General features: G+C 35.1%; 2 protein-coding genes across 3 annotated transcripts; one reads left to right on the forward strand and one right to left on the reverse strand.

Annotated features, from left to right (window-relative positions):
• The first annotated feature begins 1,467 nt into the window (after window positions 1-1,467).
• Window positions 1,468-17,099, forward strand: LOC113231991 (sphingomyelin phosphodiesterase 1-like). The gene is made up of 10 exons (XM_026466610.1): window positions 1,468-1,690; window positions 2,922-3,067; window positions 7,359-7,520; window positions 7,997-8,146; window positions 10,197-10,583; window positions 12,600-12,775; window positions 13,550-13,744; window positions 15,120-15,290; window positions 15,999-16,173; window positions 16,590-17,099. Exons 1-10 carry the CDS (start codon window positions 1,624-1,626, stop codon window positions 16,926-16,928), a joined length of 1,968 nt encoding a protein of 655 aa, XP_026322395.1. The 5' UTR covers window positions 1,468-1,623; the 3' UTR covers window positions 16,929-17,099.
• Window positions 17,056-23,295, reverse strand: LOC113231993 (ubiquinol-cytochrome-c reductase complex assembly factor 1). Of its 2 annotated transcripts, none has more exons than XM_026466614.1 (5): window positions 23,156-23,295; window positions 22,834-22,998; window positions 22,260-22,538; window positions 21,032-21,226; window positions 17,056-17,120 (listed from the first exon to the last, which is right to left on the reverse strand). In XM_026466614.1, exons 1-5 carry the CDS (start codon window positions 23,180-23,182, stop codon window positions 17,079-17,081), a joined length of 708 nt encoding a protein of 235 aa, XP_026322399.1. In that variant the 5' UTR covers window positions 23,183-23,295; the 3' UTR covers window positions 17,056-17,078. The 2 variants fall into 2 exon arrangements, with proteins under 2 accessions (XP_026322399.1, XP_026322398.1); XM_026466613.1 differs by lacking the exon at window positions 17,056-17,120 and adding an exon at window positions 17,227-17,429.
• Window positions 23,296-23,779: the final 484 nt, after the last annotated feature.

The following is a 23,779-nucleotide window of genomic DNA, read 5'->3' on the forward strand; positions in this document are numbered from 1 at the left end:
TTTAAAAAGATATTGTAATAGATTTACACAATTCTATTCGAAAATACACTGATGGAAAATTTACATTTACTAATAGGTAGTAAGTTTGTGATGGGCAAATTACACTTTATAAATAATAATTTGACAGCTTTTTCGGGACTTAGAGTCGTATTCCAGAATACTACTCAATGCTCAAGTCAGGACTTGAGTATGATTTCAAGCACTGGAAATACGACCTGGAATACAGTGCTTGAAATCATACTCAGATCCTGAGTTGAGCATTGAGTAGATTTCTGGAATACGACTCTTAGTCTATTTGTGGATCGTAAATTAAACCAGCGCTTCTAAAAAGCTGTCCACTTTGGGCTATTTTTTTTTAAGATGACGTCATTGTTTATGCTTAAACTAACTTACGAAAATCAATAAACTGTAACGAAAATCCATTTAAATTGAAACAAAATGTTAAAGTAAAAACGTAAGTCAAGTCAACGTAAACTCTAATAGCAATTATTTATTTGTTTAGAAAACAAAGTCGATGTCTGCACCACGCGCTACTGAATTCTCGATCCTACTATGATTACTACTACGATACTATTATTAGGTTATGATGCAGGGCTCCGACACTTACTCGAGGTTACGTGATAAGTGCCTACCGCTGAGTGTATCGCCGACAGTGCTAGCGCTCAGACAAGTCTTTCATTTACATTTGTATCCCAGCATTGGATTCCGTACGACTGCACACGTCCGGCAACGTTACTTTCTCTTCTCTGAGCGCGTACTTAGGTTCCTTTTTCCTCGCAGTGAGCCTGGTGTCATTAGTCAGATTTGGTAGGCTATTTTAGCGTAGGTATTTTCGATTTTGTATGAGAATGATGTATCTGTTACATAGTAACTAATAACGCACACACTCAACATAGCCCCGCACTAGCGAAACCCCACGTCGCGAGTGCCATGGACACACGCGTAGACAACCACAAATTACACCCAAACTCACGAGAGAAATAAATGTAGGCCATACAAATATTTCTCCCGGCCCGAGAATCGAACCTGGGACCTCTGCGTGGCAGTCCGGCATGGTAACCGTTCGGCCACTGAGGCTGTTACTACTTATTAAGTAATCCGTGGTGTCAGATACAATTGTATAAAAGTTCCTAAATAAATAAAGAGAAAAAAATGGAACTTACTGTCTTATTTGATTGTATTTTATTGATACGATTTTATTGTACTTTGAAAAGATCTTTTAGCCAAGAATATTAATATGTTTTTATATCAACGTTATCAAATTCGCCCTGTAATTGATGTATTTGTAATTTGTACAGCACTCATTATAATTTTTAATTTTTTACGTAAATACATGTACCTATATAAGGGTAGATTAGATGTACGATAAACCACTTAGAGTCAAGAAAGTGTCCTGTACACAAGTATTCTCTGAGGCTAGAGCCATTACTATTCAAAATTCGACGTTAATATTTTTAGGTTTAGTGATACATAATAAGTATTCTCGAACTATTTGTACCACCCGCATGTAACGTATCTACGTACAATTTGAACAATTTCAAGGAAAGTATTAAATAGTTTGTACAGCGAGTACATATAAGTGGAAGAATCGATTATCTCTTATTGACACACTGTAGACTCACGATGAAGGTGTTATTTATTGTTTTCATGTTATTTAGTTCGAGTTTAGCGAAAAGGCTTATCACTACAGGTATGTTGTCGATTTACTATTATTTGTCTGTTTTACCCGACCACAGCGAAACGAAAAGCAGGATAATGTTTTTATAGTGTAGTATAACGGACCTAAATAGAGAGCGTCTTCGTCAAACCTGCTACTGTTTGATTTGTTGTTTGGCAAGTGCTACAGCACTTGTTCAAATGGAGTGGCAATGAGAAGACCCGGGTAAATTTTCTGGGTGAATAATTTTTTCCAAATTATTTATCCCAACAATTGGGCTATTCCTCTCATTTCTTACCAAAGGTCCATATATTGTTTAATGTTGTTTACATGCTGAGGGTGTTCTGAGTTAATTCACGGTTGACCCAATTTCAGAAACGATCTTTCCTAATCTGAATTTGATTTGCATGGTCTATAAAGTTCTCTTGGAGTTATTATTATTATATCTGTTTTAGACTCGCCTCTCCTAAGGCCTAAATTTTAGGCCTAAAAGATAATAATAATAATTACTATTATATTATTTATTGCACAGGAAATAGCACAGATTACATTTAATAAAAGGAAAATACAAACAAAAGGTACTACTTATTTCTGTAAGAAATTTCTTAATGCAGACCTAAATACAAGACAAAATAACTATAATAACGGGCTTACGTGCACAAAAGATAGGAGTTCCAGTTATTTTGGTATCTACTCATACTTACAATGCTTATATAGTGTGATTGACCTGATATATATATTTCAACCGACTTTAACAAAAGGTTCTCAATTCGACTGTATTTTTTTGTGTATGTGATTACTTCGTCATTTGACGACGTCTGTGGTCGAGTGGCTTGCACACCGGTTTTCATGGTGTAACAATCTAAAAGTCCCGGGTTCGATCCCCGTCTGGGTCAATGTAGAAATAAAAATTTTCTATATTCTTTCGGGTGTGTCTCTGTGTTACCGTCTTTGTTTCCGATTTCCATAATACAAGTGCTTTAGTTACTTACTTTGGGGTCAGAGTATGTGATGTTGTCTAATATTTATTTATTTGTAAGATCTCGATGATTCTTTTTGTACCTCTTGTTTGTGGGTACCTCAGTAGTGATCTCATTTAAATTTGAAGAATATACTCCACCTCTAAAGGTGGCAAATTAGGGGATGAATCCGGGTTATTGGAGTTCACCCACTTTCAGTTAACCGATTTCAATAAAAGTTGACAAATACTTAGATATAATTCCATACTTGTCAGGTCGTTATTTATATTTATTTTGTTTTATAGGCGAACTAGAACAATTATTCAGAAAAGCTCTAGCCGAGGAGTTGACTGATGATGATCAAATATTGCTGCAAGAGGTGATAGATATTGTTTACCGGCCTGAGCACATTTCTGGCAGATCTTTGGAATTTTCCTCCTCAACTAGATCGGTAATTATGGAAACCTTATGTTGTAACAAGTTGAACTTGTTACAACATAAGGTCCAATGCCCTTTATAAGTTTAATATATAGGTATGTATGTAATCAGTATAAAAAAATATTGTTTGTAATATAATGTTCCATTGCGATGTGCATTATACATGATGTATACATATACGTATATACGTAGTGAAAGTATCAATTAGTTGTTTGTTGTCAGTTGTAATCATTTGATCTCTGCACCTATCTAAACCTACCTATATAGAGACACATGGTCATAACCTCTACTGTGAGTATCGTCACACTAGCTGCATTCCGGTGGCAAGTCCACTAAATGCCAGCTAGGGAATGTAAATCCGGATCATATTTCTAATCCGAATTTCGAAAACTATAAGAATTCAATAGATTCACAGTTTACTTGAAAAACAAATGCATGTTTTAATAATATCAATCAAATTTTAATATAATCTTTGGTAGGTAATTGAGATCCATACATAGCACGTGCATAGCACAATATAATTAGTCTTCTTCGAAATTAGGCATAGGATGGTACATCATGATGAGACAACAATTATGGGAATCAGTCTTCTTAAAGAAGTTAGGTAAAAATTGACAAGTATTAGTCATTAAATATTTCAAAATTCTGTAATATAAAAAAAAACCAGACACTAAAAAGATCGTCTATTATTTTATAATTTAATCTGCTGCGGATTCTGTTGCACAACATTCCAAATTCTGACTGCGGAAACGTGAATAAAAATGTTAAAAATCCGGATTTTTATTTTAAAATCAGAATTTTTAACATCCGAGAAAATCCGGTATTTAAAAAATTACGGATTAATTTAGATTGTATTCATAATGTCAGCTATACTATTAACATCATCATTCGGCCTAATTTTACTGTCCGGCTGGACAATATCCGTCCGGACACCGGATATTTAAAACAGAAAATTCACAATCAGTATGCCAAATAAATTGATTTATTGATTAAAGAGGATAGTAACAGGATAAATAAATAACAATTACACGATCGTTGACAATCTGTTCATTACTTGTAACTGTAAAGAACCATGAAGTTAGATAAAATATAATCTATAAATTTAGTACGTACTCAAATTTTAATAAAGACAAATTATGGTGGATGAAGATCAGTATTTCTTAAGTGGTAAAAGTAGTTTCTGTTTATTTTTATAAACGAGACGAGTCTCCTATGTATATAAACTTTTGCAAACTTTGTTAAATTTAGGTAGGTACCTATTGCTTGATATTATCAGACCACGAAATGAAAAGATAGCGGTCACGATCGATTCGTACTGTTTCCAAATAATAATCGAATTATTTTATTATGTTTTCGTATGAACAATATGTACCGATAATAATAAAACGTGTAATAAGACTAATTAGACCATAAATAACAAATTAATGAAATCAAATTGAAACAACAGTAACGGGCGTATCAAGTGCTAGGCTTATACTTATAAAATAACAACTAGAAACTTTAAATGTAGACAAAGAATAATGTAACTGCTTTTTTCCTTTTTCACTACAAGAAATTTGGGTTCTGTACTAGAAACAAACAGCAAAATATTGCTAAATTGGCTATTTTTCCATTATTGACATTTTTTGTTGTGTAGGTATTATCGAATAAATTTATTGTTTTAACAAAAACGAAGTGTCCACAACAACTCAAATCGTTTCACGGCGAAGCGCGCTTTAAACCGTATAAGTCGTAGTTTGCGACAGTGGGTCCGATATCCGGCTATATGGCCTCGTTCGGTATCCGGCAAAATCACTATCCGTTTCATCTCTAATTTTTATGTAGGTACTTGCATAGACATTAAAGCTATGTATTTATAGGTAAATACGTAGTATACGTCATACTATTCTTTATCGTCAAATCTCCAAACTTTTATCTAATCAATTCATGTATTTTGACTTATCATGTATTTGGTATATATCGGTAACTAAAAGAATGCGGATTAGATGATAAGTATTTATGCATATTTCACTACCAGCCTTTTATAACATAATGCAGTGGGCGTAACAAAAAGGTGCGAACTGCTGTCCATACCTAATGCATGATACCTGCTACAACTTAAGCGAAAATTTCTTTAAAGTAAAATGTCCCGGTTTTTATTGTAAAACATATGGCATATTAGGGACGTCGGAAGCGCCCCTTGTCAGTCAGAGCGATATAGCTGAACTTGGCGAAGTGGTTTCGTGTGCTGTGTGGCCGTGAACGTCAACGGCTCACGCTTGGGCTGGTACGGTGTCGGAGACGTCTTTTTTATTGTATAGATGGGATCTAATAAGGTTCCAGTAAATACAATAATAAGATGATTTATAGTGCCTACGTTTCGTAATATTAGTGTATCAAAACATTTTTCCAGAAAATGTTTAAGTTCATATAAAAATTAAAATAGTCAAATGTATACCTACCTACAGTTTACTTTTGAAGGATCAATAAAAACAAAGACGGCAAAACACGTCTTATTGAAGGACATAGCATTTCTTGTAAGTAGTTAAATATCACCAGTAGGTATGTCTGAACTTTAGTAGCAATAAAGGTCCGTGTGAAAGAGGTCGTCCAGGGTGTACTGCCACCTTACCTATTTCTGCCGCCAAGCAGTAATGTCAGCATTACTGTGTCCGGTTTTGAAGGGTAAGGGTGCTGGTGGAATTACAGACACATAGGGCTTGTCAACTTATGTTTCAGAATCACGGGCGCAGTGGCAGTGCCCCTCAGATCTTTGAGATGTAAAGCTCTGAGTGGCACTGCAACTGTTATGGACAGGCGTGTAGCTTATCACCATCAGGCGCACGACTTGTTCGTCCCGTCACTTGATATTATAAAAAAAAGGCGTCATTGTGTTGTATCATTAGAAACCATCTTACCAGGAGGTTAGTCTCTGGAGGTCAGAACTGTTGTAACAGATAGGGAAAGGTGTACCAGATGATCCTTGAAGGTGAGATGATGCTTTTCAATTGTAGCGAAACTAGTAACGTCATCTAGATATTTTCTTCGGTAAAATGTAGGCCTCAATGTGCCTCTCATCAGTCAATTCGTAATGGCGATGTGAGTGATAGTTCATTTTTGTGGAAAAAAATAAAAATGGTGTGAGTTGTGCAGTAGCAAAAGGTTAGGAAACGAACGGGAGTAAAAAAAGAAAAAAGGAAAGGAAAAATTATCAGGAGAGTTAATAGGAAGGAATTAATACTTAAATATATAGCTAAGGAATATTATGATTTTTTTACTAGTATGTATCAATATATTTATTTTTCGTCATAATCGTCATAAAATACAATGTTAAGTGACAATGATCGGAATATGACCGGATAATTTAAAAAAATTAAACATAACATTGTATTTTCAAAATACTACGACATCCAATGAAAAGATTATTTTCCAATACTTTATAAAGAAGTTCCTCTACACTAAAGAGTTCATTATGCAATAGAATTATACCTAATCCATAAACGGCGAGGAGTTCTCAAACACTTGTCTTTATGGCAAAGCCATTGGTAGACTATGCGAATAGTTATCTAAATCTATCTCGATCTCTGGTAAAAAAGGATTTCGTGGTACTATTAAGAGGGCAACACGGGTCGACTCGAAAGTATCAGGTTGTACGAATCTGCGATGTCTACTGACCAAACTGGTCTCTATCTAACGCTTTATTTGGGACAGCTCCAAGAAAACAATTATTAACTGACCGCGAACATTTTCATGTTTTATTTCGTGAATTTAACAATATTTTTTGCTGATAAAAAAGATGTGCTTTTTGTAACAGGTATGCCTATATAGTAATAAAAATAATATCTACGTATTATTTTTCAACCACCCTTAGACAAAATTGATCATTGAAAGACTGTATCTTGTAGTTATATAACATACTGATGACAATTGATTGATATATTCAGGCGTTACTTTGCGGAAGTCCGTTATAGTAAAAATAGTAGTAATTTTATTTAACTACTCCGCGAACTCAGTGGACACTGAAGAAAAAACAAAAGTATTTATTATTCTGTGCCAGAGGAGTTTAGCAAAGTTTTTTACTTCCATTTTTATATACGTACGGATAATAAATATGATAATAATAACAAAAATTATAATGATCTTGGTAGCTCAGAGGTTAAGTACTTAACGATTCCCGATTTAACCAATTTAAGTACTTTTTTTCAGAATTAAGTACTTACCTCATTGACTTACAAATACCTAGTTGGTTTTAATATTTAGTGCTCCTCGTAACATTACTTAGACCATTGTTTGGCATATTTGTGTATAATAATTGTTACTTTCAGACCCTCGACTGCATAATATGTCGAAGTGCCTTGTCAGCATTCTTCATACAGGTTCATAACGGGCAATCGGACCAAAGTCTCACTACAGTTGTTTCGTCATTTTGTGTCAATTTGGGTATAGAGAACGAGAGGGTTTGCAAGGGTGCTGTCGGCTTGAATATAGTAAGTATATTATTATAGTATATAGGGATGTACCAATTTATAAATAAATAAATAACGCACACACTCATAGCCTAGGGAAACCCTGTATCCCGGGTGCCACAGACGCACATATGTATAGACAACCACAAATTACACCCAAACTCACGAGAGGAATAAATGTAGGCCATACAAATATTTCTCCAGGCCCAGGAGTCGAACTCGGGACCTCTGCGTGGCAGAGCAGCATGGTAACCGTTCGGCAATGGAGGCAGTTATAAAGGCGAGGGGAATAAACGTATTATGGAACATAAAATGAGCTATACCAATATGAGCAACACATATATAAGGTGATACGGCACAGTCTTGTTTCACACAGAATGTTTTGCATGAATTTGTCTACATGAAAGTTTATGGAGTAACTCTAGAATTATTACTGAACAACTTTCCATACAAATAGTAGGTACGTATTTTTTATTACTATTATTTATTTATTACAGCCAATATTCACCTACATAATAAAAAATGAACCAGCTGCAACTCCTGCAACGTTTTGCAGTCTCCAATTACAAAATGCCAACGGTGACGTATGCCCATCTAATGATCCCAGGTTTGAATGGACGGTTGAGCTGCCGGAACCTTCAAATGAAGTCAGTATATGTTTAGTGATTTAATACTTACCTACTTTATTGCCTTACTATACCTACTTTATTAGTAGGTAATAAATACGGGATTTCGCTCTTATGCAACACCATAGATGATACACTATATTTGATGTAGCAAGCTCGTACAGCGGGAGTCTTGAATATAATCTTCTTTAGCATAGGTTCGTGCCAATATAGGCGCCGTCAGGTCCGCTACATAGCTTATTATACGGGTTCAGAGCTCTAGCTCGTCATCTTAGCCGGTAACGCAGTCACAGTTTTACATGTTCCTTGCAGTAGCGCAACACGTTTGATGTTCGGCGATATCGCCGCCCCTTGTAGGCATTTGGTCACAACTTCGCAACTGTGGTGCGTTCAAGGTTTGAGAGTTACCTACATTGTGTCTTGTGTTGAATGTATCTTTTATTTTTTTATAATATCTACTGACTGGACGAACAGGTCGTGCGCCTGATAGTAAGCTACACGCCTATCCCTAATTCCAAACCAGTTGCATTGCCACTCAGAGCCTTAAATCGTAATAATCTGAGGGGCACTGCCACTGCGTCCGTCACCCTGAGATCTAATTTCACCAACACCCTTACACTTCAAAAACGGAACGCAGTAATGCTGACATTACTGCTTGGAGGCAGAAATAGGTAAGGTGGTAGTACACCCTGGACGAACTGTTTCACAAAGAGCTCTACGACTACTCAAGACATCCAACACAAGACACACTGCGCGCAATGTACGCGCAAAACTTGAACGCCCCGCAGCACTGCGACCGTTCCGAATTTGCGGCCTACACTGTCATACAGTTTGTCATAAATTAAAAAAAAAAATTAAACGTAATTGTATCGTGTTCGTTTTCGCAAATGTTACAAATTAAACTATTTTTTCGGATCTAAATCGCGTATAAGTATTTGTATTTGTAACTGACTTCAAAAAAGAAGGATGTTCTCAATTCGACTGTATATTTTTATATGCATGTTTCATTTTGATGATTTTTTTTGTTGAAAAGAGGGTGCCCCAGTATTAGTCCCTTTTAAATTTAAAGAAAATATTACACTTGTAACGGTGGCAAATTGGCAAATTAGGGGACGGATCAGGTTTTGCGCACTTTCCGGTAACCGATTTCAATAAAACTTGGCAAATAGAAGTAATTCCACGAACTTTTGAGGTTGGTTTTTTCAATCAGCCGTGATCATGGGACCTGTAAAGGGCCCTAAACGTTTATTTGTTAGAAAGAACAAATATACGCGATTTAGATCCGAAAAAATATAGTTTCATTTCCTATAGATTATCATTTATTAATAATTTTGTATTATATTATATCAGATTATATTATATCAGACGTGATATTTAATTTTTCGATGTTATCAGTTTTCTATTGTTAAATTAATGTAGATACTCGTATTCGGATGAACAATTTAATAATAAATGAATGGGAGAAACATGAGTATGGCAGTGTATAAGCAAAATAATTTATCTAAAATGTTGTTTCGTGATTTTTATACATATTTCGATATCAAAGTACATACGTACCATAGAAAAGTTTGTGTGCACTATTACAAATGAATACAACGATTTTAGTAGGATTCGCTGAACGTATTAAAAAAACTTTTTAAATCTTGCACACGTTACACAAATTAAGCATAAAATATGAAATGCAGCCCGCGGCGCCCGCTTTCTCGTGAATACCGTGAACCGTCGCGTTGCTCTGCGGCAGTGTTGGAAGAAATCCCTTTATGGCATATGCTCGCCTTTGTAAACTATCGTTTTAAATTCTTCGGTAATATTTGTATACAATTATTGCGCAACCGTATGGTTTGTAAAACTGTGGCGCAGAAAAGATCGTCAGCGGTCAACTGCTCCATGTACTATGCCATTAATTTATGAAGAGAATTGACTATATTGACCCCAGAACACATTCTTTTTAATCGTACGGTGCAACCTAGTGGATTCGAGAATTTTCGCTAAGAAATCGTGTCTAATAAAGCATGATTAGAGTATATTACACGGAAAAATATTAACTAAATTATGTCTAATTTTACTGCAGGTCACCAATCCTACACCAGATCCCACTCCCCTGACAATCGCAGTTCTAACTGACGCTCACATAGACCCCTTATACGAAGCGTTTGGCGTAGGAAATTGCGGCGAACCTACTTGCTGTAGAAAAGGACAATCACCGGCGTTAAATTACATGTACAAATCTAATGTCGACGAGTCTATTATTGAAAAAAGCATAATCGAAAACGACGGAGAGATTGCTTTGGACCTAGATATGGTGCCAACGATTAGGGAAATGAGAACTTCGTCCCGTACAAGATTTCCAGTGTCGAGAAATGATGAGCCTGCAGGCTATTGGGGCGATTATAGAAGCTGTGATAGCCCCATTTGGGCGTATGATGATGTTATTGACAGAATTGCTGAGACTCATAAGGTGAGTGTATTGAAATTGAAAAAAAAATGCTTATATCACAAAGATCCCGAGAGTCTGTAAAACTAATTGCACCAACAATGATCAAAAGATAAACATTCCCTCCATACACGTTTCAATACTTTTAAACAATAAAAAAATAACTGAAAGATATACGTATAACTAGTTGGGTCATGGAACAATTTATGGTAATTTTAATTACCTCGACGTTGAGTCCCTTCGAGACCACAGACGTTGCAATACGTCCGAAACGTCGAGGCAATTAAAATATGTTTTATACGTGATTAAGTCCTGAATTATAAATCAAATGATGTGTGAAAATCGTGAGTTTAAAGCAAAGTATTTTCACGATAGAAAAAAAAAACACAAACTTACCTTGAAATCTTACAAGAAAGCAGTTGTATTCAATAGGTACTTTACATACCAACGACTTTTTTTTATATCAACTGAACCAAATAAAACACGTATATATATACTTAAGCTCAACTCACACTGGCGCAGAGCCAAAGCGTCGCGTCGCTTCGGTTTTCAACTATAAAAACACGAAGGCGCGCGTTCCGCATTCCGTATTTGCATAGCATATTTATACCTTATATTTGTACCTTAATAATGGGAAAATAGAGATGAATATGCTATAGGCGAAAAACATGACGCGTCGCGACACTTCGACTCTGCGCCAGTGTGAATTGAGCCTTACACGTTATACATTTCTCAAATGGCTTTAAATTCGTTTGTAAAAAAATAAATTCTGAAAGAAAGCCATGTCACTGCCGCTCGACCCGCGCAAGAGAACCGATTCAGTGCGGGAAAATTTTGAATTCGAGCTGAGATAGCATTGACTATTAAGTGCATGTGTGAAAATATACCATAAGCTACTTTAACCTGCTAGTAGACACATAATTACTTTTGACCTAGTTAACTTGAGGTTACTATGGGAGAAACTCTATGCTGCTAACGTGGATACGAGGGTCGTTGGTCTGTTGAGATTCTGGTATGGAAATCAAACTAATTACGTAAGATGGGGCGACACAACATCTAACGTTTTTAGGTTAGAATGTGGCGTACGCCAAGGTGGGCTAACCTCGCCGGACCTCTTCAGCCTTTATGTGAATGACCTGATTGTGGAGCTGAGGAGCACTCGAGTGGGCTGCCATATTGGCACGACTTGTCTAAATAACTTGAGTTATGCCGATGATATGGTGCTCCTCAGCCCTTCGATCAATGGTTTGCGAAAACTACTGGCACTGTGTGAGCAGTATGCTCACAACCACGGCTTAAAATATAACGTCTTGAAGACGCAACTGATGGTCTTTAAGGCCGGAGGGGGTCCGGCGAACGTTCCGCCCGTGTTTCTAGAGGATGCGCAAGTGGAGAGGGTGGTTAGTCTCAAATACCTTGGGCATGTGCTAACGGAGAGTCTAGCTGATGACGACGATATTGAACGCGAACGTAGGGCTCTGGCTGTACGGTGCAATATGCTCGCGCGCAGATTCGCGCGATGTAGTAGTGATGTCAGGGTGACATTGTTTAGAGCATATTGTTTATGTTTTTATACATGTCAACTCTGGAATAGGTTCACAAAAAGATCTATGAGTACCATTAGAGTGCAGTATAATGATGCATATCGCATACTAATGAAACTGCCGAGAAGTTGCAGCGCATCGAGCATGTTTGCCGAGGCCAGAGTTCCTGACTTTTTTGCCATAATAAGGTCTCGCATCGCCTGTTTTTGGAGCCGCCTCCGTGCGTCCGACAACGGGATTCTCCGTACTCTCTGTGAGCACATGCACAATTCCTTTTTTAAATATGGGATTTCCGTGCATCGCGACGGGAATAAAAAATGACAGTGTTATCTTTCAATTTGTAATTTTATTGTAGCTTCTTTATTTATTTATATTTTTGATGACTTGTATTAACTTTATTTCAGAAATATTTGTAAATTGTAACATGGGTATTTACCTGTCAATAAAGAATTATTATTATATTATATATATATAATAATCAGGCTTGTAATTCCAGAATATAGACGTAGTCTACTACATAGGAGATACAATTGATCACTTCGTTTGGGAAACAACATACGAGCTGATCGATGAAGTGAATAGACACTTGATCGATAAGATGAGGCAGAGTTTCGGAGATGATGTTCTTGTAGTACCTGTCATTGGCAATCATGAAAGTCAACCTACCAATCAGTAAGTTTTTTCTAAATTCTTAGGTCATCAGTAATCGGGATAGGCTGTTCATGAGTAGACAAATGTCTACATATAGATACAAAAAGTGACAGAGTGGTTAAAACCACCAAATATAAATTAATTACTTTTTCGAATTACGGATTTCCGGTAATAATGCAACAGACCTCTGCTTCTGCTTCACCAACTGCGGGAGTTCCTCGTGCTTTTCCACATTCTGCTTCCGAACTTTTATAACGGAAGTTTGTAATGTTTACGATGCATGCATGTAGTATGTTGTGTAATAATTGCACTTAAATTATGAAACCAAAAGCAAGACCAGTCAGTCTATATATAGTATTTACATTTCTGCTTCCGTTTCCGCTAAGATCTATGTTTGACATCTGTTTCTGTAATGAGACTCCCGTTGCATCACTAATTTCCGGAAATAATTGGTGGTTTCAAACACTCCACGGCACTCGTTGTAGTGTAGGTACCTCTACATGTTTATCCTCTATATATTATCTACTCATTTAAAACCGCCTATTTCGACCACTGAACATCATTATAAGCCAATTATACATCCCGGGGATGATCCTAGGGTTGTGAACTTTCTTCGACGTGTAGGTAACATCATGATGTCCTTCACCGTTAGCCAACAGTTAGCAACTAAACATTCACAAATGTACGTAATTAGAAATTAGTCATGGGTCCATGGAACCGTCGACCTCAGTTGAGGAGCAACCTTTCTCTAACTGGGCTACCACCGTTAAGCTCTTACATTTTTGCTTTTTGCAGATTCGCACCAGTAAGGATAACTGAACCATACTTGAACACTACATGGTTATACGAAGCCTTGGTTCGGAAATGGGGCCATTATCTTACTGATGAAGCGAAAGAGACTCTACTGCAGGGTGGAGATTTCTCCGTACTCGTTCGCCCCGGATTAAGAGCCATATCTCTTAATAATAATGCTGCTTACAAATTTAATTGGTAAGTTCTTTTCGAATTTAAGTGACCTATTTACAAAATGCCCTTTAACTAACCAATTCGCTGAATTCCCTGTTCTCAATATTTAGTACTCTGGAAGTATTCCTTTCTTCAAAGAGTAATCCATTCTCAAAATGATGATTCTGAAATTACTCTTTTGTAATAAGAGCGTTTACTGCCTACATTTAACACGTTATTTATAAACAACAATTTTAATACCTGTTATATAAGTCACTTCAATATAATTATTAACGTTTATTCCTTTACGTGGTAAATTACTTTCTCTGTGACCCAAATTTGGGCAATAATATCATATACTTATCTTATTGTAAACAAACAAGAAATAATATAGAGTACCTTTTACTTAATTGCACTTTAAAAAACTAACCATTTCAAAGATAAAGACCAAATAAAATAAGTCTTTACCAGTAGTCATTAAGGGTAACTAGAATATTGTTGAGTAAGGGATTTTCCCATTTTGTTGTAACGTTTTATTTATCGTTGGACAACTGTCGCGTCTAGTCTGTTTCCACTAGATCATGACGACAATTTATGTATTCACGGCAGCCGCCTTGTCGTTTGCACGACAGAATCATTTGAGGCTGCGATTTTCTGTCGTCATATTTGTATCGTGATGTTTTATTTATCGTCTGACGACTGTCGTTCAATCTTTCCGTTGTCACGACAGTCTGTCGTCGTAACGTCAAAAAAGTCTTGAACGACAGTTAATCGTGTTGTTCGATGTAAACAACTTCATTTTAATATACAAGGCACGACACTTTTTAAAGTTTGAGAGTTGTTGAGTTTTATGCGAATTGAATTGCCATTTAATAAAAAGCTGGAATTCATAGGCAGTGTTGCCATAAGACAAAAGCAGAAAAGTAATGTCTTTCGCGTCAAGAGCTCATCAAGCTTAGCAGCTTGTGCTCTACACTGATGAGGAGATTTATAAATAAAAGGTACTTTGATTTCGACTAAGCAAAAAGGCGAGCTAAACAAGTTTTTTACATATCGAGTTCTTAGGTTTTCGCGATTGTTACATATAGGAAATGAAACTATTTTTCCGTATTTAAATCGCATATATTTGTTTTTTCAAACAAACCGATTTAAATCCGGAAAAATAGTTTCGTTTCCTAAGCTTTTTACATTTAAAAAACGAACATTGCCTAAATTTATTTTAATTTCTTAATTGGATATTATTCACACTAATCAAATAGTAAAATAATAATACGCTCTTGATCAATTAAAACATTATGCTTCAAGTGTAAAGAATAACCTATTAAGCACAATGGGAATTAGTATTATAAATAGGGCGTTAACATTTAATTTTTGATAGATATTTTTTGAACTAACAATTATTAAATTTACTTGATTACAGGTGGATATTATACGACCCTCTAGAAGCAAAGAGGCATTTAGATTGGCTGGTCGAAGAGTTATATAAAGCTGAACAAGCTGGTGAAAAAGTTCACATTTTAACGCATATACCTCCTGGTGTCACCGATTTAACTCACACTTGGACTAGGGAATATAATAAAATAGTAAATCGGTACGCGTGTCTATACCTTTTTAACGAAGAGTTATTTCTAATGACTATAGTTAGGACAGACCATGGACATACAAACGAACGCGTAGAAGAAGTAAAGAGGTCAGTGCACGAAAATCCTCGCATGTCAAGATTCGAACGATTTTTAAGTAATAAAGTGGCAAAATCAAATCGTGATTGTAAATCTTGTTCCTTTAGATCTTGCACCAGCTGTATTTTAAACGGATGAAACTTTAAGTCAAGTGATAAAATTCGTTGCAATGAAGTTCAAGACAATCGCAGTACAGCCGAACGTTTCAGAGTTGACATGCGAGGATTTTCGTGCACTGATCTCTTTACTTCTTCTACGCGTTCATTTGTAAGAGAGGTTCGTTCACGGCCTTTGCTTCGTGGTTTGAATGTGGAACCGGTCTCTTCAAATCGTTTGACCCATATTTTAATTAAATTGACACTAGGGCAACTTCTATTACTATTCAAACCACATTCTAAACGGTACAAACGACGAACAATGATGTAAGAGCGACCATTTTCGTAAACGGCGCGAACACAAAAAGCGCGCTGTTGTCCCGTGAACTGCTCCATGGTAACTAAATTGGCGCGATCACAGTTATCCATCGAAGCAATTCCCCCTCTCACTCGTCCCTGCGTCTCTGAGAAAAAGTGATCTGAAAAAATCACGTTACTATGGGCCACCCTGTACCTTATTTTCAGTTTTTCAAAAACCATAGCAGCGGAGTTCAATGGGCACACGCATTCGGATGAATTTAAAATCTTCTATAGCCCTGAAGGGACTCCTATTAATGTTGCGTGGGGAGCTGGCAGTGCCACTACTTACAGCAATTACAATTTGAACTACAAGATCGCTACCTTTAACCCTGTGACATTTGTAAGTTAATTTTAAGTTTTTATTTAATTTAAATCCTTGCAAGTTGCTTTTGGGCTTTCACTGGTAGTAAACGAGTCCGACAGTCCCACCAAAGAAAAATAAGACAAGTATGGTAACTCTGTACAAAGTAACAGCGCGGCTTGTAGCTGTGTGCGACTGCCGCGCGCCATGTATGGACGCACACGTTCGCATAACAATGAAAAGCGCGTGAGACGACCAGTGTCATGCAACGCGAGTGTATTGCTAGATTATATACACCAAGTCACACAAAGGCCAAAACTTTGGCAGATAATTAGTAGATTACAGTAATTTAAGCAACACTGAGTACGAAAGACAGTGATTGCGCTATCTGTATACATAGTAATTCATGTGTCTGTACACACATTAACATTATTACAATAACGTTCTGGTTTCAGGAACCCCACAACATTGTGAACTACGTGTACAACTTAACTGAAGCGAATCTGACTCCAAATCGTCGACCGCACTGGTTCCAACTCTATGATATGAGAAACACTTACTCCTTGAATGATCTTTCTGCGGTTTCAATCGACAATTTAGTCAAAAGAATGGTGACAACCCATCCTCATCTATTGGACTTATATTCAGCGTTCTTCGGAAAACTCAGCGACACTAGGCCGCTGGCAAATTGCAACACGAATTGTAAACTGAACCAAATCTGTAGAACTGTTATAACTGTTCTATGGGAACGTGAACGATGCATTGAGCTGATTAATTTGCATAATCCTACATAACAATTGACATATACGTTACGGGCGTTTCAAATTTGAAGGGACAATGGTAACAATGGAATTGTATTCTTGTTTTTTAAGTTTTTCTTTTGCATATATGGAAATTAAATAGTAAATAAGTTCCTTACCACAGTAAAACTTTTTATTCTTCTTCTAAAATTTCATAACAGTTGCACTCTCCATGGAAATCTGTAACTAGTGATAATTATTATGTAAATAATATGTTGACATCTATTTATAAATCCTATTATGCAATATATTACTTCCTTACTGCTCGGATTTACCAAGCCCTTGTTCAGACATGAAAATACGTACAAAAGACTTCCGTTTTGTAATCAAATTTCTTTTTATGATATTTTATTTGTTAATAATGACATTATTTTACAAACAAACAATTGTAAACAAATATAATTAAATTTATTTCTAATGATCTTTTATGCTTAACCAAGAAATCGCAGGTTTCCATTTTAAGTCCTTACTGGGTACTTTGTCGAGTTGTACAATCTGTAATATAAAAAAAAAATTACTTTGCTAATGCGTAATAAATTGCATTTAATTTTGTAAGTTAATAATTTTTGTCTAAGGGGGAGTTAATTTATTCTAAATTTATATTAATAACTTCAAAACGACCATAAATACATTTAGCCAAAGGATAGGCTCTATAAAATATCACTTTTTTAAACTGCAATTTTTAACATAGAGTTCATAAATAATGTTAGGATTAGGTGTGCATGCCTATAGTATTTTAGGTGTGCATGCCCATATATATATATAAAAAGGTATGGCCTACCATTTCTTCATACAGGGTGTATTCATTAAGGGTGCCTAGGCGATTATTCCATAAATATAAGAGAAGGCGCGCTATCTGCGTACGCGCAAATGTCTGCGTGAAGTGTGAAGTGTGAAGGTTACTCATCACTTTCTTGCACTATTACGTTACGTAATCAGAGCGGCAACATAGCGAAAATGCTAACGCGAATCTATTATCTATGATTCTATTAATAGAATCCAGAATCCTAATAATTACACATGTCCATTATGTATTTATATCGATATAATATCATATTTTTCATTAACTCACTAACTAGAGTAATATTGAAGATTTATTTAAAAAAATATATAAAAGCACTTAAAATAGGAAATGAAACTATTTTTCCGGCTTTAAATCACGTATATTTGTTTTTTCAAACAAACCGACGTTTCGTGCCCTTTACAGGTCCCATGGTCACGGTTGACTGAGGTGGTACAGTCTTCAACCAGTTATGTCTTATATTGATGCAAACCACCTTATTTTTTCCACTATAGTTACAATAGTTATTAATTAAATACCTAATTTAAATTTTCAAAGAAAACATACCAATTTACGCTATATTAAGTTTTACAACTTATTTTATTGAATGAATTTTTATTAAGTTCAATTTATTATTAATTATTAATAGAAAACAAATCCGGAAAAATAGTTTCATTTCCTATGTGTAACAATCGCGAAAACCTAAGAACTCGATAAGCACTTAAAATGTTATATTTTGGACATGTGCTTTTAAATAAGGTAACCAAGGTATTTGAAATTGCGTGTCCAAGTTGATCATCATTACTTAGTTAATAATTAGGTATATTCGCTACTTACGTAATATTTATCGGCAATATGAATTGAAAATTCGAGAACCCTTTTCTACTAGCACACGAAGTTATGGCGCCTCATTCATTATATTGATATAATAAATCTGTATTTTTTTATACATACATATATTACTCTGCAGTAAATAAATGAAGAAAACAATAACTGAATGAGCCTCAGACACAAGTTTTTTTGCTTACTTCGTTTCATCTTTCGGAAAATGAAGATAAACAGCCTTACGCAGCACAATTCACGACCATTATATATAGTAACGTAAAATTATGTTGTATATTAACGTACAAGTTTCGTAATGAATAAATGAAAACTATATTCAAATATCAAAGCCGTCTTCGCGCGAAAACGGCTCGCCGGCAGGCTTGTTGTCGTTCAGTCAATGTGTCCGGCAACGTGCCGGGCGTGGTGCGGTATCTAATCCTAGGGAGGGGCGGAGAGTGTCCGTTCTCTTCACTTTTTGTTCTCTGGTGAAACGTTTAGTTTACGTAGATTACGAGTGTCGAAGAATTGGGCGCAAAAATCGTCTCTGGCTTCTTTCTGCTTTTTCTGTTGTGAAGAATGTGCTAAGTTAAAACCTAAAGTTGGTAAGTACCAAATCTAAGTTACAAAAAACCTTTTTTCAGTCTACTTTTCTAACTCATGTAAATAATTAGTAAATTATAACAATATTAGTACATAAACATGATTAAAAAATTAGGTAAATAAGCGATCGAGAAAGATTACGTATCGCACGGTGCTGGCGGGGTCACTGTCCTCTGCGGCGAGTACACTTGCAGGACAATGTTACAAAAGTTTACTAGGTACAATTGCTAGAATATTGAACAGAATATCTTTTTAAATAACTGCCTCCGTGGCCGAACGGTTACCATGCCGGACTGCCACGCAGAGGTCCCAGGTTCGATTCCCGGGCCGGGAGAAATGTTTGTATGGCTTACATTTATTTCTCTCGTGACTTTGGGTGTAATTTGTGGTTGTCTGTGTGTGTCCATGGCACCCGCGACACAGGGTTTCCCTAGTGCGGATCTATATTGAGCGTGTGCGTTATTTAAAAAAAAAAGAAAAAAAATTTTTAGATTTAGCATTATTTCTATTATTAATGTCTTAAATATGGCGAGAATGCAAATCGACACCTTGTATATATCGAAAATACGTTACCTAACGAGTACAACATCAGTAACTTTTTAAAAACAAAACTAGAAATTTTGGATGGCGGCATTCCCTGTATTTTGTGACCCAGTATTTTTGACGACGTGCATTAGGGAGACCTATCGATACTTGTGAATCATTATCAAAGCATCAAAAAAGTTAATGGAGTACAGCCTGTAGAAGTTGGGGTTATAAAGTTGATGTAGGTTATGTTTATAACATTGTCCTGTATTTCGCTTCAGATGATATATATTTATGAAATAATAAAGAACTTGCTGAATATTCCCAAATCTGCCAAACTCTGTTACATTTAAAACAACTTGTCATGTTCTGCAGCAATGAAAATGAATAAAAATTAAATCTGCCCAAATGGCAGACATCTGTCACAAAATGGGTCACAGTGCTCTCAATATCATTGCGACGTTAACAATGACAAGAGGCCTCATGTCAAAACATTCCTTTGCTAATTTTCATCATCTCTCATTTAAATATTGTCTAAATATTTTTGTCATATTGCGTTTTTTTTACTTTATGTCACTACTGTTTAATTGATTATTTCATTAGATATTTTATAGCTTTAATGTTTTATGTGTGTACTATAAAATACCCAATAAATAAAAAATACTTTAGTTAGGTAAACATTCAATCATGCTTAAAATGAAACGTATGTACAAGAACGTTACCTAATCTGTGGTTGAACTGAATCAATTGCGTTTTGTTATTGCATCTATTCTAAAATACATTGTTTTACAATTTCTGTATTTCAGACTTCTAAAAATATCCAAAAATATATTGATAATTAGGCATAAACTTAAACGCAAAATTATACTAGCAAAGTCCATACACGGATCTTTGTTGATTTTATAATTATTGGGTCAGCTTTCGCCATCCTTCTTTAACGTTAAACACTCCCATACATTTAATTTAATTTGACATTCATAGAAAGGCTTTAAATTACCTACTATAAAAGGTAACAATAAGTTTACAGATAACGAAACTGCTACAAATGTAGTAATAAGACTAACTTTTAATTGAATACAAAACACAGCGACGTTTATTTTTAAGTAAATACAACATTTTGTATTCGAAGCAGTTCTTCGAAACTAAAGCTACTCTACTACTTTCATATTAAATGTATGGGAGCGTCAATATCCAAAATTTTAACGTTAAACGCTAACATTTTGGATATTTCTCCTTTTATGACGTTTCACTCATTAGGTAATGTGTTTTAAATATCAGTGTTTTGATATCTCTTACATTTACGGACTATTCATCAGAGTACACTTAACGATTACACCCTGTATACAGATTACATAATAACTCTCACCTGATGCCTGATAAAATGAACAACAATTTCTATGTTCTCAGCATTGGTATTTTGATTTAAGTTGAAGAGTCTTCTCCATACAGCAGAAGCGAGTATACGGTCATCATTTAGACCCTCATCATACGCAACTAGAGCAGCTTGGAATTGCTCTGATAATTCTGTCACTTGTTTTCTTGCTATTGCTGGATTTGCTCCCTGTAATTATTCAATGGTAATAAGGTGGATTATCATATCCCAATTTGGGGCTTTACATGTGTATGAAGAGATATTGCAAACCTTCTTTGATTTTCATTGTTAACTACAATATTTTTATTCGCAATTAAAGCAAACATGGTAATTAGTAATGTTATTGTTGTGATCACTTTTAACAATGAAATTAATAATTTTATTGGTAAAAGTGGTTGCTTGTCGTTCCAATATAACTATAATCGAGTTTTTCAAATTAACTACTCAGATTAAAAAATCGTATTTTATTTGGTTTTAGGCACACAAAAAAGCAGATTTTTGTGAGTTTGTTACTTCAAAGTTACAAGGGTGTTTTATAGCACAGTCAAGAGCACGTCAAGCTTGACACTTTCTAATTTGAACCATTCTAATTGTAAGCATAGAGTTGGATTTAAATCTTAAGTGTCAAGCTTTACATGCTCAGAGCTTGTAGCTTTTGTCTGAATATAGTCGAAAAGTCACAATTTCAAAAGCTAAAGACAGATACAAAACTAAACAAAATATAATAAAAAGACCAAATCTTAATGTGGTTCCACTATTTCTCAATCTTAAGAGCCACAGCATCTAAATTAGCATTTATTGCATCTACCGAAAGGTTCTAGTCACAATGTAGAAGAACTCATTGTTTAAGAAAATAATTGCTTCTTTATACCCCTAAAACCAATGTAATTTGTCTACATTTTATTTTTTATTTTTATTGAATGTCATGATGTTATTACTGCCATGATATTTATTCATTTTTCGGGTAAATACTGGTTTGTTAATTACTATTGATACAAGCACAAAGAAACTTGCTCCAGCCCAACTGCCCTCGAACCATCAACTGTTGCCTCAACACGGCTATCATTCAGGCAACTTAGCTACAGATCGAGCCAGCAGATCTTACAAATTTCTTTATGTGCTTGTTGTGGATCTTTATATTGAGTTTAAAGGGCTTCTTGCTATAGCACCACCTGTGAGAACTTATGACAAAACATATTTTAGTGATCATATTGAATCTTACCTCTAATAGTTTTATTCTATTTCCAACATCAGCCCAAAGAGCCTCTATGATGCAATTTCTTACAAAATGGCCGTCACCTTTTACATATTTCTTCTTTTCATTACTTGTTGATGTCAAATCTTCAGCCATATATCGTACCATTAAAAGCCAGACATGTAATTCCGTGACCGCAAACCAGGATGCGAATGTATCAGGAAGATTTAATGTTTGAAACCATTCTGTGTAAGATACTTTGTCTGGTACACTTTCATATAGAAAATAACCTGTTAGTTTTAGGCGCTGAAACAATTAAGTAAAATAAATAAATAAAACATAATATTTTTTTTCCATTTCAAATCTTATGTTGCTTTTCAAAATTGTTTTAAAGTTATGTGCAAATAGTAATTGGTATTTTTTTACTAGCTAAGTATGACATGAATAAATAATCATACCATTTATTTAAAAGAAGCTAAGTAATTGATAGAAAGTGTAGAACCCGAAATATATTTTTAGTTGATAAGTATGTTATACGCAGGACTGTATGTATTCTTAGCAATAAAAATAAGTTATGTATATATCATGAATACTCCCTTACAGTTCTCGAGTGATCCATCCATCCTACAGCATTCATAAACTTTTTTACGTAGCTATCTTGGTCGATGGTTACCGTACTATCGTCTCGTGCGTTTATAAATCTCACATTGGCTAGACAAGGTCTTGCATAATCCAGTTTTCCATGTTTTCCATGACGCCATAATAACTAAAAATCATAAGACTACTATGTAGAACATTATTTATTGAATTTTTTTTGTGTGTAGGTCATTTTGCAGGTTACAAAAGAAAAACGTGAAAAATCGTGACAAAAAGACAGAAACGTATTGTGAAACAAGTCGACTAAGAGGAACATAAACACATACTCCACATAACCGGCGACTACGAAACATGGTAAAATGAAAAAGTATTTAATAATTTAATCTATAAATAAAACATTTCATGTAAAAATAGGGTAGACTAAAATGACTGAACAGCTGACTGAAATGTACCTTTGCCAGGACTTTGACATTTTCAGTGTCAGTATCATGAACATGACATGACAGTCATAGCAACCTTTTGTCAAAAATCATAGACAATTTGATGAATTAATATGAATACAAAATTTCATTCCAATTGATTATCCTGTAAACCATTGAATGTATTAACTGCAAACCGTTGAATATGTTTAAAATAAGTATTATATATAGTATTTACTTCGGAAAACTATTCCGTCATCTATCGTGCTCAAAATCTGTTATAATTGAGAAAACTTGAGCCTTTCGCTTTTCTTTTCTTTTCTAGGTGAGAAGAAAGAAAGACAGTCATAGTGAGAAAAGTAAACAAAATTATAAATTAAGTGAAAACATTGATCATCTTTAGAAATATTTTAATTAATTTTAATTTAAACGTTGATAGATGGCACTGTAAATCACTAGAGCATTAAATAGGGAAATGGCCGTAGTAAGGTCCTCTGTCAATGTGAAGTGAACTCTATTCTTTCAAATTTA

This window comes from Hyposmocoma kahamanoa, unplaced genomic scaffold (assembly GCF_003589595.1).
Source record: "Hyposmocoma kahamanoa isolate Upper Pololo Valley unplaced genomic scaffold, ASM358959v1 66, whole genome shotgun sequence".
Classification (NCBI taxonomy): Eukaryota; Metazoa; Arthropoda; class Insecta; order Lepidoptera; family Cosmopterigidae; genus Hyposmocoma; species Hyposmocoma kahamanoa.